We start from the raw sequence: 19134 nt of genomic DNA on the forward strand, positions 1-19134 counted from the left end.
CCAACACTGCTCAGTGACATGGTGCAGAGCCACCCAACCCGACACGGTCAGGGCTGCTGAAAACCCCAAAGCAAAGGCCTCAGCCTGGCACAGCAGCTGGGTGACAAGCCCAGCTCAGAGGCCAGACTGACAAAGCCTGGCCCACAACACAGCGAGGCTGGAGCAGGCCAGGATGCTCCAGAGACAGCCCTGCTCAAACAACGATTTCTCACACAGAAATTGTGAGAGCACAGTCTACTTTCCAGGTACTTGGTTTACTCCAAACAGCCACACTTGGGAAGCTACACAATTTTTCCCCTCAAAATACTTAAGGCTATTCAGGATATCCAAGAGAGTACCATGACTGATGTTGGGTAAAACTGTGGTAGAGGAAAAAAACTGGGGTAAAAGCAGTGCATGCATTTATGTTTTTCAGGACTTCTCAGAGGGAGGAAGCATTTTGGGAGGGCTGCTTTTGAACTGTTGCCCAACTCAAGATAGCATCAAATGAACTTTTAATAAATATCTGGCATCACAACAGATTGGTACTGATACTTATAATTTAAGTACATTTCTCTAGATCAGTAATTTCAGTTAAACAAGGAGATAGTGCAAACTTTTCATCTGCTAAAAGAATTATTATTACATCTCAAATTTAGATCAGTGTAAGAAGTTGTATATTTAAGCTGATTAAAAAACTTTCAGTTAACTAAAACAAGCATTTGGATTGGTTTAACACTGTTAAACAGGAAACATTAAGTCTCAGAATACACTTCTACTTGCTTGGACAAAATTTACATCACAGATCAAAACAACTCAAAAAAAAAAGAGGTGCCAGCACAATGCAAGACATTTAAAAACAGACCAGCAATTTAGGAAGATTATTAAAGATACAGTTCTCTATTAATCTATTTCTTATGTATTTATATTAACTCTATAAAGCTGTATTAAGCCTTTGTATTTTCCCTGTTAAGAGATTTTGGAATGTGGAAATCAACTAATATTTTAAGCAAACATTTTAGGTGGATAAAAAGGTTTGAAATGTGGTCATTTTTAAATTAATCACACAAGTGACCCGATGCAAATATTCTGCATACTACCTAAACTGTTCCATTTTGAATGGCCTAACATAAAACTAATTGATTTAATCTAAAATATTACAGGTAGCTGGGCAATAGCTGTTTTTTGAGGGCTTGGGTTTCTGTTAAAGCACATTTTCAAAAAAAAGAACACTGATCCTTGAAATTAGATCACGATCTTGATTTGACAAATACTGTTAATCTTAAGAGCAATTACTGCAAAAGAGAAAATAGCTTATTTAATAAATGATACTTTAAAAAGTTTAATGGAATGCTGCTGGTGTGTTTGGCATTAATTATCATTCTATTTTTCAGTACATAACAAAGGTCAACTGTATCTAACCCATCTTTCAGATCCTTAAGAAAACCCACAGCAATTATGGACCAATTGCCTGTAACTTCTGGACAGGAACATTTGGAATGGAAAGATCCTGATGTAGGGTCATGGTGTAACCTGTGTGTATACACGTGCAAACATGCAATTCACCTTTACAATCACTTCACTAGAGATAGCACTTGCTTCCTTCCACACAAAAGTTTGCAAAGCAAAGTAGTTTGTAAACCATAGTGTGAGATTTATGATGTTATATTGCAGAAACCAAATCAGCCCCTAATTTACAATCCTGGCAATTGTATTCAACTCTGTCATCATAACTAATTACAGCTAACTGCAGATTACCATATTGCAAACTCTCATCTGTGCGAAAGAAATACGATTTAAAAAAAAAGAATCAAATATCCTAAGGGCTAATGAACAAAAATGCACTATTCCATCTTGGACTGCAAACCTGAACTCTTCGAATTGCTGCCGTAAAGCTTCAAATTGCTATTTGTTGGCAAGTTGTTTTAGCCCCGAGTACTTACACAGTAAATCACCATTACACTAATACCATACCTTTGGCCTGAAACATATTAATCTTGGTTAACAATAACTGACATTTACATTACCAATTCAATTCAGGCATTGTGGTAACTAAACATATATGCAAGAGCTTCAGGGAAGAAAGTTATTAGTTTTGAATGTGTACTTACTTTTCACTGAGAATAATTTTGAAGAAATATTATCATCAATTCTTGTTATAATCTTATAACATAAACATTCAAATCATAATTGATCTGTAAAACATTTGACTTGGAGTAAAATCTACATTTGTATCTTGGGTGCAGTTAACTTTACAATGTAACAGTTCAGATATATTTCCAAGATATGTATTTATATATTTTTATCTGGGACTTTTAAAACCAGTGTTATTAGGAAGGAAAGAAAACTGGCAATCTGAAATATTATGAAGAACCAGGATATGACCAATAGTACTAGATCCTTCCATGACTTTTAGGCTTTTTTTTTGTGTGTGTGTTTATATTTATTAAGGCTATAAATATCCTTGGTTTCAAAAAGATAAGTTGGGTTTGCTCTTTATTTAGTGTCTTCCCCCAATTTACAAGCAGAAAACACTGCATTAAGTCTATGTAGCATCAGAAGCAACACACCCCTCTCTCCTTATAGCCTTACATTATAATTGCAGTACAGCACAAAACACATTTGGACCAATTCTCTACCAGACTCCAAATTCAACCTGAAATGCATTATCTTTACGTTTCATATCCAGGAGAAAAATTTAACACAGTACTGACATTCAGATTGTATTTTTTCTGTATTATTTTTAAGACAGTGACAAAACAAGATAGTGCAGTTTAAAAGCATTAGGATAAATACCAGGCATTTGATGTGTTTTGTTTTGGGGGGTTTATGTTTAGATTTAATAAATTGTCCACAAAAATTCTTCAAGTAACAACAGGTATTTGACTCCTGAGGAAAATAGGATGGGCTACATGTATCCCATGTTGCTTTTTGTTTCCCATCTTTTCTTGGCTTCAAATCTGAAATGGAACACAAAACTCACATTAGGAATGATGCGGCTATGTGTTTCAGGTATTTAATCATATTATTCTTAACAACTATAAAAATAACTTATTTTTAATACTGTTATAAAGACATGAAGACAAATATAGCCATACAACCACCACTTTCTTTCTGATAAAGCCTCTGTACTTAAGTCTGATACACTCCTAAAAAGCCCACCAAAACCCAGCAAGGTTAAACTAAACAAATAAGATTAGCACAAGCCTATTTCAACTAAAAAAACATTTAACTGAGATTGTATTGTACCCACTTAGTGCCAATGAAACCACAAATGTTTAATTCCATACTCAAATGACTTACCCCCAAGCAAGCTTCTTTTTCTTTTGAGCTTCTTGGGCAGCCTCTGCTTCTTGCTTGGCTTTTACAAAGTTGCGGCAAGCGGCAGCTTTGGCAATTTTCACACCAAGCTAAGACATGAAAAGGAACAAAGGAAAACTGATTAGATGCAAATGGCTCATATGAAATTTAAGCCTCACAAATTACTTGGTCTGATATTGTTTCTCAAAAGTCAATAGATACTAAAATATCTTTCAAATATTAGGCTGATGATGGACTATTAGACTGGACAAACGTCTCTTGAGGGAAACAAAAAAGTGTAGGACCCTGGGGCAAGCAATCCTTCTCACTAAATCCTTCATTTTTAAAACCAAAAGCAAGAGTAACAGCTCACTGGATCCTTTTGTTTGTTTTATATAGACAAACATATCCAAATACACAGTCTCCATTTTTCGTACCAGTCTGTGACTTCAGCTATGCTAACACAATAGAATCAGGTCCAAAATCCACCCAAAAGTACATTTTTCTACAGGAAGAGCTGCTACCATTACACATTTTTCAGTTTAATCAGTCTGTCCAACAATAAAAGATGCAGTATCCTTCGTGTCTATCTCCACATTGTAAGATTTTAGATAGCAAGGGTGCAATATGCCAGCTTTCCATGTAGGTGAGTACCACTTCCATAAACTGATGCAAACTGTGAGAATTAAATTCACTTTAGTGAATGTCAAGTGCAGGAGTGAAAGGCAGGGAAGAGTAAAGCAAAAAAGATGGAAGAAGATACAGTAAACTATGAGCAGTTTATTTCCCTTATCAGCATTTGTAACTTGTAGCTGCATTTCATGGTTGCTGCCTTAACTTGACATGATGAGTTGTTAAAGAATTTGTTCTCCGAAGTTCTGCTGTTCTCCAAGACAAACATGCAACTCATTTACCTCAAATTGCTACAAACTGATGTGGGCAAACGGGTTTTCTTACAACTCACACCAAAACCTCTTGAAATTAGCAAACAGTTTCTGAGTGCATATTCTAAGTGCCCCCCAAAATGGCATGGGAGCATCAAAGAACAGGAGACACAAGGGAAAGAATACTCTTTAACACCTTGGCTGAAGTTCCACTATTAATGCTAATATAAATGAATAATGTACACCATCTATACAGACAAATATTTATTCTGGGAAATGCTTTATGCAGGTAAGATGAGAAAGAACTCAAGAACACATCTGCAGGTGTAGATGCACTGACACATTTTCCACAATTATCCCATCAAACACACAATAGGTAGGTGATCATTTTGTTAACAAAGCAAAAAAAAAACCTAAAAAACCCAAACCAGCATGACTACAAGACATTCTACCTTATGGTCTTCTCAGACTTCAAGAATGAAGAAAGCAGCCTTTAAGGAAAGGCAGCAAGCACAACTCAGCTTGTGCTTTGTTTGAGGCTCTAAATGCTGGCAGCACAAGCAGTTAGGAGCTGAGCCTAACAGTTTAACAAAATACTGTGACCAGCTACTTCAAAACTTTTATATTATCTATGTAATTTTCCCCTGAGCATTAACATTTTTTATTAACAGTAATTCATCTGAACTGCTAAATTTCAGGTCAAAGACTAAAACATAACATTCTTTTATTTGCATTGTCACTTAATATTTAAGGGCAGCTATTAACCTTAATATAATTGCAATAAAAATGCTTAAGAAAACTCACCTAAAATACTCAAAAAATGTTTACTTTTAAATTGAAACAGTAGTAATTATTAATTTAAACAACAGAGCAAACCGATGGCTGAAGTCAGTCAGCAGAACCATGCCTTTATTAGAGGTATTTTACCTCCTAACACACTTGAAAATTAACTTTTATTGTGTGATGAATAACAGAATCTCCTTAAAATATATTCTAGTGGTTTATTGAGCACTTGCACACACACAAATATACACAGGTGTGCTCTAAACAAGTGCTGCAGAAAAACCCTTTCATCTGCATTTTTTTGGAAGACAGAATGAGTTCTTCCATCTTTGAAAAGTGCAGAAAAAAATGGGATAATAAGATCCTCTGCAGTGTATGTGCAAGCAAAAGCAGAAGCATTTTCCAGCATTGTTACAGTTTCTAGGCTAAAATTTTCAAGATATGAAAACAAATGTTGCATATAAACACACACAAACATTTTAGTCAGATTAAATGTCTTCTGCTCCCACCCAAACCCAGACATGCATCTTCAGTCCCTGCTCGCTCCCAGAAGAAATCCATAAAAGCTTGGTCAAGGGATTTTACATTAAAAAATAAAAAAAACATACTAACATTTCAGGTCATCAGATAACTCAATAAAATACAATCTTAAAAGAAGTAAGAAAGCATGAATAAAAATATATACAACAATTTCTTGTGTAGTCAAAGTATCAGCATTTTCCATATAGAACATCCAATATTTTGCTGCATTTTAATTAAGGTGTCTAAACATTATCACAAAGAACTGCAAATTGGTCAGAGCACGCAGTAAGGAAAATTAAGCTCTAAAGGCTTTTTATCACCATATTTCAGGAACCAAGGGTGTAAAATGTTCTAATTTGGGATATATTAAAAGCCATAAAAGGTCTTTCAAAAAGATTAATGGTACTTTGCTTGGATTTAAGATAAGGGCTTTAGCTGGTTGGAAAAGCAGGGCCCTGGCTAGACCCTTGAGGCATTCATCTTTACAGCCACTTGGAAGATTTGTAAAAGCGTCTGCATAACCTCAAGCAAACGCACTGCGACATTTTTTTTTTAAATTCCTTTCAATTTTACAGGTTTAAAGTGTGTAAATCATACTGGGTAGTAAAGCTGATATAATGGTTCATCCTTGTAACACTATATATATTTGTATTTTGTGACAAACTTGAAAAACAACTTAGTTTCGACAGGGCAAAGCCCTTTCCATTTTGAAGTTGACCAATAATCATGTCAAATATCTTACTCTAGATGTTTAATGTAGCATAAATGAAAATTTCATACTCATCTGAAATTGTTACCTTGTAACAAATATCTGAAGCTTTGCTTCTTTTTGAACACTTTCAAGGCATTTATTTAAAAATACCAATTATCATACTTTAACTTTTTATGGAATAACAGGTCTCTACGAAAAATATTTATGCCATTCTCTTTTGTTCTTTAATTAAATGAAAACAGATGTTTTCTGAAGTAAAGCGGAACCATTACTGGAGTACTTAAAGTGTTAAGGTCTTTAATTTTTATATCAGTTTGGTCTACAATTCCTGATTGTCTTTACTCAAGCTCAACATTAATGTCAAGCAAGTTACCTAGGAGACGAAAGAGATCAAAGAGACAAAAAACCCTCAAATGTCTGATTAATCAAGCCTGCAAACAGCTTATTTCTTTTAGCCTGCATGCAAGTATGAAAATGAGATTCTGGGAGCCGTACATTGTGCAGATTTGTTCATTCTTATCAGAACAAAGCCAGCGGCAGCTTATTTCATGGATCATTGGCACTGTCATCAGTGCTACACAGAACGGGTGACAGCTCCTCATTTTGAGGCTTGAACAAAATTAGCAAAAAGTCGGCACAAATTAGCCTCTCATCTTTTTAGTAATATGACATTATTCATTTACTTTTTATCCAATTTTTAATTTTTTCCTTGTCAGCTATCCCTTTCTAGTGTTTCTTGCATAGCATCATAAAACACTTTTAAAACAAGCAAAGAAATGGCTGAAGTTGAAATAGAATGTAAAGTTCAGGCAGAAGAGTAAACATTTTCATTAAGTTGCAACTGAATCTACTGTAACTTCCAGAAAACTTCCCTGCAAATCAGGACATTTAACATTAAATATCACAAAGCAAAGACTTGTCTTTAAGATAGGACTGTAAAACGTAAATGCTGAACAATATGAGACAACGGAATCAAGAACTGCTCCAGAAATACTGAGGTATGAAATACCAAATATTAAACCTACAAAAGCTCCCACAAAACATCTATATTCAAACAGGTCCTGAAATATCCTATGATCATAGCAGAGAAGCCAAACAGCCTTTTAATATAGTGTTACAGTTTCTCATCAAATATGAATCTAGTTATTTCAGGCTTGCCTCTAGCAATGATTTTCTCCTTTTATGTTATGGAATGTTATCCATTGCTGACGTATATAAAATATATAAAGCAAACAAGAATACCGAGTGGATTTTGCAGTGAAAATTGTCCCCTTTCAATGATGTGCTCAACTTCCCCTTTAAAATACTTTGTAATACCTTTGTTGTATTTTTATGCTGTGTATTACAACATCACATTATATTTGGATGACACAGTAATGGAAAAAGGACAGAAAACTGTTCTAATATTAAGCTCTTTGCTAGACTTCAACATTTAAATGCAAGTAACTTCCTCCATTCACGAGAAAACACAGCATTAAAAAATTAACCATAAGCTGTTAGATGCTTTACAGAGCCCCCTTATAACAAAGGCAGTTTTAAAAAAAGAACTGTAGTACTGTTTTCAGCAATTTCTTTATCTCTGTTCTTCTAAGTAAGAAAGCTTATTAACAAGCTTTGAACTTAAAATCACATTTACAATAATGTGCCATCAACAGTTTTATAAGCTAATTAGAAAAAAAGATTAATTAATGACTGGCTGCTAATAAAATGGCAATCATGAAGAAAGAAACCAAGGGTGCTAAGCTTCAACTACCACCAATTAAGAGCTAATTACAAACAAATTATATATGTGTTTTGCTGTGGGCTTTAATTTACTAAAATGGTTTTAATTAAAAGAGAAAACATGCTGATTAATTGAACTGCAGAAAAAATCTACAGTATAAACTGTGCTTTGTCTGTCTCTTTAATTAGACTTGTAACATCTGAAATCTTTTTTTAAGGTTTGTTAAGGAAAAGATATACATAATTAAGGGAGCATAAGAATGTAATTCTAGGTGATAACCCTGCCATATTCCAAAGGTTAGAAGAAAACCACCTCAATGAAGAGGAGTATTTGGAAACACCTTCACTAAGGTAAGAAAGGAAATCCTTCACAGATAAAAAAACCTTTTTTTTTTTTTTTTTTTTTTTTTGGCGGGGGGGTGGGGAGGGGCAGTTCTTCCACAACAAGAGTTCCAAGTTAATTTGTGCTTGGTTACACTCCATATAAAATTGCACCACTTCAGGTACCTAAAAACACTGTGAGAAATTGTGAACATTGCACCGAACTTAGAAATTTCATTTTACCAACAGAATAACATCAAGTACTAACTCCTGTCCACCTCTGACAGTAAGGTCATCACAATCAACCATTTCCTACCTGGATTCTCACATGGAAACCAGTTTCCAGAATTGTTTTCAGCAGTTATAACCAACAAACTTCCTTGTGTACTTCCATTTCTAATTCATATGAGTAGAGGTTACTTGCAGACAGGAGATACTAATTTGATCATGAGAAAATGGTCAAAACTGATGCATCAAATTTTAAAGACGACAGCAGGACTGATCTTGCTGTAACAAGAGGATGATATTCCAGTGAATAGCCAATTAATTTCACCAATTACAATGTAGATATTTCATTTAAATTTGATTAAATACCAGTGTCCATATAAATTGCAGCTTTTTAAATCTTTCCCCAAAATGCCAGAAGACACTAAGCCAGGTGCTTAGGAAATGCTGTCAAAAAGTCTGAGGTATTTAGAGACTGACAAGTGCTACAGCAATTTGGCACACTAAATTACAAAATATTTTAAAACTTACTTTTGACAGGTAAGTCTAATATGGTCAATTGTGTTCAAGTTACAGTCCTCAGGCTAATGTGTTCTTAGACAATGTGGCACCTGCCTACCAGGCAGTTCACACAAAAAACACCAATAAGTGCAAAGTTTGGGCTTTAGTCAGATTATTTCTCATAGTATTAAAGCCGTAAGAAATCTGTATTCTGCATTTTGAGACACCAAACCATGATTTGATCACAGAAGTACTATAAAAAAACCTCTTTCTCAAGGAGGAATTTAAGGAGCGAAAGTGGAGAATCTTTTAAGATTTTTTTTGGTTTAGCTATGAAAATAATTTTTACAAGTACCACTCCAAATTGCAACTTATTTATAGCAGAGTGAAATTAACAGACATCTGCACATACCATCCTTACTCAAAGGGATAAACACATCCAGCTATGCACAGTCACAGTGCTTTAATTTATCAACATTTATTTTTCAAAAAAAATCTAGGTGGATTCCCACTAACACAGTAGGAACAATTTAATTACATCTCAAGATAGAATTCCAGAAAAATCTTACAAAGCACTAAGAAGTTGACATAATTCCAAGTGTCTCTTCCTAGCTCCATATGCTAAGTATCTGCTACTATTACATCCCAGCTATCCTACCCTAAGGCATCACCAAAAAATTATGTCATTTCCAGATAAGTGTTCACATGAACTTTATTCTCTTAATAACTTTCATTCTAAAAGGCTCAGATTTTTTGGGGTAACTCCCACATTAACATTTCTACTGGCATCTCTCAAGTTAAATAAATCATCCTTAAATGCAATGTTCAAACAACAGCTTTAGGTATGCCAGACTACATCTGAAAAGCACAGCTATAAAACATGAAGGACTCTGCCCATGCTGGAAGCCCTGGAATGTGATAACAAAGACAGCTACTGGATTACAGTAATAAACACTAACTGTGCATATTGTACCATGCACACTGCAATGAATTGCTCATTTTTTAAATACTAATAGTACTGTACTGCAGGTATTAAAGAAATAATTCAGTAGTCTAACTGTTCTGGAAGCTCTACGGTGAATTAAGGAATATGACCCACCTAAATTATTTTGCTGCTCAACACATTTATCAAAGCAGTGTTGATCTTGGACACTGTAATTGCATCACAGCACTGAGGTGCCCCAGCCAGAAGCTGCAGGAACAGTTACTGAAGGCCTAAATTATTCTCCACACCATAATGCAGAGATGCCCATATTTTTTTCAGGAAAAAAGTTCATTTGTGTATAAATTAATGAAATCAAGAACTTAAATTGATCACCAGACCTCTCAGGGAAGCAGAATACCCCACAAGAGAATGTGGGGATGGCCAAAGATGCCACAGGGAGAGATCTACCCTGCTGACTGACAGCAGGAGACAAGGGGTAACACTTGGCAGTGAGGTTTGCCCAGAGATTAGACAAAATATTCAGCAGTGTAATATCTACAGTTCATTTTCATAACAGAAATGCAACTGCCAAAAAAAAAAAAGGGTGAACACACCAGCCAGTCTCAAAAGCTACATATGAATCCACCCATGCAGCCACCAGTAAATACAGGCTTATGCAGGAGACATTCAAGTTCTAATTCTCACTCCAAAATCTTGAATGGTCCTGGAGTGAGAAGCTTTGTTTTAAAATCAGCATTTGTGTGTATTTGTCAAAGCAAAGGAAACAACAAATAATATATTGCCCAAAGCCTAATTTAATGCAGTGCAGTAGCATTTTCCTTAAAGAACCTGCAACAAGTTTCCTTAGAGAACCTGAAGACCCAAAACCTTAAAGCAGTATCATTTAGGTTTTTAGAATGCAAAATTCCATGATGCACTGACAGCTGCTAGATTATGCATATTGCCTAAGTCATCAGTGATTTTAAATGAATCTGATTTTAAAAAACCTTTCCTCACTGTATCACAACGACAGGATATTGACAGCATCATTTTGACATTCCTTTGCTTTTCAGGACATATTTCTACTGTATATACTCATCATCTGTTTATTTTTGGCTTCATTTTTCTAAATACTGAAGCTGCCCTATCAGTTTCACAGGCTTATAAATGTTATACATCAAAAATTAGTTTCACTTATTAAGGCAGGAAACGGCTGTAAGAACTCTGGGATCTGTGCCTCAAAGCAAAAGCTTTATCAGCAGGTTCCAGTCACTGCTTCTTGCAAAAGAAAATGGTGCCGATTAAAACCCCATACACCTGATTTCAAAAAGAACACCTACCCACTGAACATTTCTCACATGGCTGCAAGGGGGGCTGCACCCCAAACACCAGACAGCTGTTTCTCACACACTCCCTGTCCCCAGCCCTGTAACACCGCTCAAGAAAAATGAAAACTATACATAAAGAGATGAAGTTGAGATAAAAGAACAATAATTCATCCATTTATTACTCCAGACTTCAGAAGTGGTGCACTTCAATACAGCCACAGTGCAGTTCCATGCCTGACTTGCTCACAGAGCTGTGTTGCATTTGGAAGTTAGAGGTTTACAAATAGCCATATTATTTAAAAACTAACTCACTTCTTAGAGGCATTGTATAATAAAATCAACACTTCTGTAAACTGCTAAGAGAAAAAAAGTAGCAATTGAATGAATACAACATGAAAGCAGTATTTTATTAAGTGTACTTGTATACAAAACAATGACTGTTCAACCAGCCTCTTCCATAATCAAATTCTCAAATTTTTATAGCTCTTCACTGAAACAGTCACTGTTAGAAGAATTTCCTTAGGAAAAAAAGTATTTTAAAAGATCCATTAAAAAAAAAGCTTCTGAAAATCACAAAGAAAAATGAACCTTGCAGTGAGCAATGGAGCACATCTCTACAAGAGCAGAGAACCCCAGTGAATTCACATGGATTCTGCCTCAACAGAACTCCTCATGAGAGATCAAGCCAGTCATTTGAGTTTCCCTTCTTTCAACGTATTATTTGTTCAGATAAACCCACTTAACCAAAACCAAGTCAAGGTTGTGAATACTAATAATGTTTCAAGCATTTTGTTTTCAGAATTACAACATGCTAATATTTGAAAGTCAACAATTTGAAGCTAATGTTCCACAAATAATAATACACTGCTGTAGCACCTGGGATATGCTAGATGTTGTATAATCCCATGGCTACCAAAATCAGATAACAGTTTATCATAAATATTACAAAACCTTGAAACTTCTTACATTAATTTGTTTTTATAGTCAAACAATTTGCACTAGAACCTCAGTATGTTTTATTGATTATAATACTCCAACCACTTTAGAGGAGATGGGATAATGACATTTGTGAAGGAGAACAGCAAGTGTTTTTCATGTTGTACACATGAAAGGTAATAAAACAGTCAGAAGCTGGTCAGACTTAAAGGGAACATCAGGACACATCCCTACCACTGTCAATAGCTGTTATCGTTGCAGACTGAAGTTTTGTGATCACTGGTGACAAGGCAGATAAGAGTCTAGTCATAGTCTAGTCATTAAAAACTGCCCTGAGTGACTAAAGGGAGGAGTTTAATGATTTTGTAAGAACACTCACTGAGGAACAGTTACTTTTACCTAACCTCAGAGAAGCTTAAGAACTGTATTTCCCACTTCAAAAGCTGTCTGTTTTTAAAGCCATCACAATATTGTAATACATTGCATTAAACAGATTTAAATCTGCAATTTTACATTAAAGCTTAGTTGAAAACACTGTATTTAAGAAACATTTAAAATACTTGTATGAGAATGAGAAGCAGCTAAAATTTGTCTTTGCTTTCCTAATCCCTTTGAATTTTGCAAGCATATACAGTGGACAGAAAATTCCCATTACCTCTGTGAAGATGGAAGAATATGCAAGATAAAAGAATGAAAGCAAAAATTATATAATTATTTTTTAGTAAATCGAGATTTATAGTTGAAATCCTACTACTTAGATTACTTTAAAAAGATCACATTTCCACTCACTGAAATAGTACTTTTTCTTACCTGGCTTCAAAACTGTTAAACTATCTTATTATCCTAATGTTTTCCTCTGAATTTTCTCCCTCATGCAGAACTAGCAGTGGGGAAAACAGCCTTTGTGGACTTCAGCTATTTTTATTTCAGCTTCCTCCACCTATCCTATGTGCACAAATTGAACAATTGCTTAAATGAAGGTACCAGAGCTATCTGATAGATTCCTCACCAGTTTTAAGTATTCACTAAGATCCATACATACAGATGTTTTTCTCCCACTTTTGTAGCAAAGAGACTACAGCCTTCATGAAATTACTCGGGTACACCAACTATCAACTTGGAAAAACTGTGTTACTTTGGACTTGGTTTTAGGTATGTATTTACAGACTGAACAATTATGACAAGGAGAAAAAAATATCCAACACAATTCTAAGGCTACAGCAGTAGCACAGAGAGACAGCCATCTACTCCCACTCTTCAGAATTCTTCCAGCCTGAAGAATCTTCTCCTGACCACATGAATACACAGAAAAACAAGTATTGGCACACGGCTTGGTTTTCCATGTGTTCTCATTTGCTCTAGGCTTGCTATATCTCTACCTGTCTTGAGGCTTCCCAAGCTTATAGACAAGGTGATGCCAAAAAAAATTATGAGGCACAGGGAACTGAGAGAAAGGGAACATACTACTCCTGTTCTCTTGGCTTGCACCATGGAAAAAAAATCAAAAGCTCAACACAGATGACCAGATATTCTTCTGAGTTGAGGAGTGAGCAGCAAGGATCTAAAGCAAGGTTACTTGGGACAGTTCATGGATGTATTTTCAAAAACACAGCTACAGCTGTCCAAGCATTGCTAGATCAGCAGGAAAGTTCTGAAATCACTGACAGGAGCCTGCTCAGGAAATGGGAAAGATGCTGCAAACAACCTTCAATGCTGTTTTACTCAGCATTTACACTTTTAGTCCAGGTGTGCAAAACTAAATGACCCCTCAGAGCTCTTGTTAACAGCCCACTTACCTCACGAATGGCTAATCTGTCACTCAGCTCCTCAGCCTTGGCAATGTCACCTTCAGCCACACACTTCTCTATGCTCAGTTCAAGGCCAGACTAGAGAAAAAAAAAAAGGTAAATGCCTTCAGAAGAAAAAGAACATATTTAAAAGGAGTACCACCTTTCTAAAAATATTTCTTTCATTAAATTCTTTAAGACATTGCATAAACCTGTAATTTGTGTGTACCACAAATCACTCTGTCTGTGTATTGTAATGGACAGTATAATTAAGAATTCACTGAGAGGCCGCCTGAGCACAAATCATTGCATTAGTTCCACCTTATGTGCAAGATAATACTATAGGTTAAAAAAATTACACGGGCTAGTTTATGCCTGTCACAATAAAATTTCATCTGAAGATCTGGCTTATCTCTTCCATCCCTGGAGCTTTCTAAACAAAATGTGAAATATATGTGTCAGGTAACATGAAGAATGGCAATTACCACTGTATCGTTACAGTTCTAAGATCTTATCTTTACCCAAAAAAACAGAGTTCTGGCACATAGCCACTCCACTGTGTTAATAAATTAAAAATTCTAGCAGCCCTATGGAAAACAATGAAAATGTTCAGGATTTAAGGGTTGTTTTCTTATTTTCAGATGTTAACAATGTGTTTAATGGCAACACTTACAAATAACATAATAAAAAGCCATTTCCTGGAAACTATGGTTGTAAATTTTTGGTGGAGTATAGAAGGGTAGCACTGACTTCAGAAATGCACAAAAAACCTCACTCTCATAAAAAAGATAATTTACAGCCTCACTGATTTTAAACATTAGTGAACTAAAGAAAACACATTTGACAGTTCCATAACATATACTTTTTTAAAATATAAAAATGAAAATGCTAATGGAATTCTTGAGAAACAGTGATCTACAAACACAGCACTTTAATTATTTCAGGTGGTAGTTGAAAAAAAAAAGCACAATTGGAAGTTGCAGTGATGGCAAATTCCGTTAATATGAAAACAGTGAGATGTGTCTTCCACTAGTGATAATATCCCTGAAATTACAATGAAACCATCTGCATTTTAACAGTTTGGGCCTCATTCAAGATCCATCTTTAATGACAACTAAATAGCCACCAAAAATAAGAAGCAAACAAATCTTCATGATATGCATGTAGAAACTTACGTTAAGAAAATGAAAAATACAAAGATTATCATAAAGGAAGCTAACTGAACATTTCATGTACTAGAACTTACAGGGAACTTTATAAGAAATATTATAGAACCAATAGCACTACCACAAACTCACAATGTAGTGAGAGTCTTAACTTATCCATCGTGTCTGACAATTAGTTCAGATATGACTAGTTACACAGTAATATTTATGAACAAATTGTGTTATAAATCCAGTCAAAATGTATGCTAGGTTTGCACCTTTAATTCTTGCAACCACTGCTGTCAACTGAAATATTCATGTGACACATTTTAAAGTAAAAACATGATGAAGTAAAATGAAAGGAAAAGTCACACAATTCATATGAAGTGTTCTGTCTCTCATAACAGGAAAAAACTAAACCAGACAGGAAACAACCCTGGATACTGTCTTAAAAGAAAGCACAGCAAACATTCCAGGACATTTATTTTAAAAGTCCACAAAATTATCCTTCCTCAGAGTGATTGTATGTTTTACTCTCAAATAGCCTCAGTTTCATTCCTATCTCAATTAAGGACAAGTTCTTTAACTGCCAAATACAAGCTGGCACTGCCCTTTGTAATAACAGTCACCTTTTGTGGAGCCCTGCTGTTCACAGGTGATTCAAATCTATCGTTGATTCCAAAGTATTGTGTAAGTTCTTTCCATTTCTCTTCATTTTCCAACTGCTGACTACTAAAAACAAACAAACAAACAAGTCAGTACCATAACCACTTCCCTTTCCACAATTTGTAATATCCTTTTCAAAGCTAAAATAAACTCTTCCATTTGGCAGACATGGTCTTTTCATCCATTCAGTTTTTAAATGAAGTGAAATTAACTATTCCTCCCCCTTTGTGTACACCTAATTTCACAATCTCGAAAGCAAGCTGAAAAATCATAGAAACATTTAAGTTGACAAAGTTCTTTAAGATTGAGTCTAACCATAAATCCAACACTGCCAAGAAAGAAAGAGAGAAGGAGCAGGCTGAACAGGAGCTTGTATGAAGGAAGTAGGAAGAACATTAAGTCTATTAAAAGTTACATTAAATGATACATTTATGCTGATTTTTAAAATCAAGCAATAACACTCCATCAAGCAATCACTAGTACAAATTCAGCCTGCCCAACAGAGACACTGAACAAATTTAGAAGATATTTTATGCAATGCTCAAAGCTAGGCTTTGGCTATGGATGTGGTCAGGCTTATTTTAAGTTTTGCCTGATACTAAGAGATCTCAGGTAATCCCATTCACCTGGTTATACCTTTTAGCCACTTCATCAGTCTTTCTCTGTTTTGCTAAGGGAAAAAAAAAAAGAAAAAAAATCCAACATTACACAGTGATACCCCACAGCATCCAATGAAATTAAGAGCTTTAACTTGTCACATTTCCTTTATTTTCTCTGAAAAACCAACACACGGGGATTTCTACCCAGTGATCATGTGGATTTAAACCACTCAGCTGTAAGAAACTCCTGCAATATCTGTGAAGTTTTAACCAGAATGTGCAAAAGCAATTTTTGTAGAACTACTGAAACACGCTTAACCATTATACATCAGTATTAACTGAGGAAGTTCTACCTCCTTTTTAAGAGGACAAATATATTACTTGCATTCTATGTAGCAAGCTCACTACAACCTTGCAAGTGATGCATACAAGTGGAAAAATAAAATCCTAGAATACAATTCTTTAAAAAATGAATACAATTCTAGAATACAATTCTCCATTTAAAAAAAAAAAAAACCACAAGAAAAAAACCCTCAAAAACCAAAAACATCAAACCCACAAAACATCATGTATTGATACTTCTTCATTGGAAAAAAATAAATTCTGGTTATCATTAAAAAACGACCTTTTCGGCGGCGCTTTCTTTTTCGGCACCTGTTTTCCTCTTTCACTTGCATTTTCATTTCACGGTGTTTCTTCTGAAGCTCCACAAACTTCTACAAGATCATGAAAAAGCAAGTCAGTATTTTCAATTTTCCCCCCATTTTTAAGAAATTGCAGAGAGAAATGTATAATTACCCACAGTGCCTTGTGTTATCTATTACATCCCAGTCTATAAATTGAGACCATGGGGCTCTGATGGTGTTAAACTGGAACTGGTGCTCATCTTTCATCACCTCTCTCTGACTTTCTGTTCTCCCTACATCCCAGGACTGCTCAGATCTGACAGTTCTCTCATAGGATGTGACACAGAACACACTTTTGCTTGTTGTGCACTCCTGAGCTATAATATGTATTTTTATTGCCTAGCTGGTAGTTTGCAATCCACAGATTATTGACAGTATGGTCCTTGCACAGCAGGCTACCTACAAGGACTGAAGGATGAAAGAAGGCAATTATTTTTTGCCAATTCTTATTTTGAATCCAAAGCCTTAAACACATTGGTTTTTTTCAGGGATTTTTGTTTTCCCCAGCCTTTAAATACAACTGCAAAATCAGGAGGTTATAAGGAACTCTTGAGTCTGAATGCTTGCAATTAACCCCTACAGCAAACAGCAGGGCACACCTGCCAGGTGTGCAGCACACCCACAGAGACTAAAACACAGAGCTGTGCATCCTTACCCATGCAGAAAGCAGCTACCAAGCAGCTCAGAGCCCACGAACCACGGAAAACACAACTTTTATGCAAATGTATGGGAATAACAACTCTTTGCTGTGCTTTCAATCACCACCAAACTACCATCTCATTACTTCCTTCCTAAATTCCTGTTTACCTCACTTGGAACAATCTAAGGTTTGTATACTCAGATCATATTCTATCAAATTTCAGATGTGTCTATTGACTAGTCAACCCTGAATTACTTAAATCTAAAAATCATATTGAGATTTCTCAATCTCACCAAATGGCTATTTGATTGCACTGCATTATGCTCATCTGCAGACCTGTAATGATACATACATTCCAGATATTCACAGAAACTCCCGGAGGGCACGTTTGAGATTCACTTTCTTCATCTGTCACTGGTAGAAGAGGTTCACTGCTGGCATTACTTTCCTGTCCAGTCCCCTGAACTCTTTCAGTATCTTCTTTTGTGTCTTGCTTTGAACAGGAATCAGGTGATTCGTCTCCATCATCAGAACTTAGATCAACATCACTTTCATTCAGTCCTGGAGGTAACAGCCCACTCCACATCTTCCAGTTTACGTAAGTCCAAACTATTTCGAGTCACTGCAAAGACACCGGGTTACCCATCCCAGCACAAAAACAACCTGCAGAAGGGAGAAACAGAACCAGCAAAACACGTCATCAGAAATATTTTTGTTTTTCCTGCATAAATACCATTACATGTTTTACACAAGACATTATAAAGGTGCTAATACTTACTATTTTAGAAAGAAGAAAACTTGATTACAGATGCTGAGACTGCTGGCTCTTTCTTCCCCCACTTCTCGTCCTTTAAAGTTGTGGCCCTGTGCGTTTGCTTACAGCTCCTTTCAGCTGGGGGACGACACTGCAGCAAACGCCTCCCGTGCCTCCACAGGGGCAAGCTCCCGGGACAGCACAGCCACGGGCCGCGGCAGGGGAGAGCCGGGCAGGGGAGGCGGCGGGCCGGGAAGCGAGGGGGGGAAGCTCCGGAGACAGCGAAGCGAAGAGAAACGCGGTTCAACGTCGGCCTCGGGGAAGGCAGCCGGCGCTCGCCGTCCCGCCGGTGCCCGCAGGGCCGGCGGCGCTGCCGGAGCCCCGCGGAGCCCCTCACGCCGCCGCCCGGCCCCGCGGAGCCCCGCGGAGCCCCTCACGCCGCCGCCCGGCCCGCGGAGCCCCGCGGAGCCCCTCACGCCGCCGCCCGGCCCGGCGGAGCCCCGCGGAGCCCCTCACGCCGCCGCCCGCCCCGCACCCGCCGCCCGCGGCCGTGTTTACCTGGCCGCCATCTTGGCACGGCCGGAACACCCCGCGCGCGGCCGGGGCGGGGCGGCGCAGCCAATCAGCGGGCGCGCCGGCCGCCGCGGCGCCGGGGCGGGGCGGCCATGGCGGCGGCGCCGTGAGGGGGGAGCGGCGGGGCGGAAGGGATGGCGAGTGCT

General features: G+C 36.9%; 1 protein-coding gene across 6 annotated transcripts; it reads right to left on the bottom strand.

Annotated features, from left to right (window-relative positions):
• Window positions 1-477: 477 nt before the first annotated feature.
• FAM204A (family with sequence similarity 204 member A) lies at window positions 478-19006 on the bottom strand. Of its 6 annotated transcripts, none has more exons than XM_021529259.3 (9): window positions 18951-19006; window positions 18440-18807; window positions 18014-18324; window positions 16961-17051; window positions 16373-16406; window positions 15700-15802; window positions 13935-14024; window positions 3283-3389; window positions 478-2939 (listed from the first exon to the last, which is right to left on the bottom strand). In XM_021529259.3, the coding sequence occupies exons 3-9, from the start codon at window positions 18245-18247 to the stop codon at window positions 2888-2890; spliced, it is 711 nt and encodes a 236-aa protein (XP_021384934.3). In that variant the 5' UTR covers window positions 18248-18324; window positions 18440-18807; window positions 18951-19006; the 3' UTR covers window positions 478-2887. The 6 variants fall into 6 exon arrangements, with proteins under 6 accessions (XP_021384934.3, XP_085439028.1, XP_021384935.3 ...); XM_085582902.1 differs by having other exon boundaries at window positions 18915-19006; XM_021529261.3 differs by having other exon boundaries at window positions 2695-2939; window positions 15700-15799.
• Between the last annotated feature and the right edge of the window lie 128 nt (window positions 19007-19134).

This window comes from Lonchura striata, chromosome 6 (genome assembly GCF_050655825.1).
Source record: "Lonchura striata isolate lonStrDom1 chromosome 6, ASM5065582v1, whole genome shotgun sequence".
Classification (NCBI taxonomy): Eukaryota; Metazoa; Chordata; class Aves; order Passeriformes; family Estrildidae; genus Lonchura; species Lonchura striata.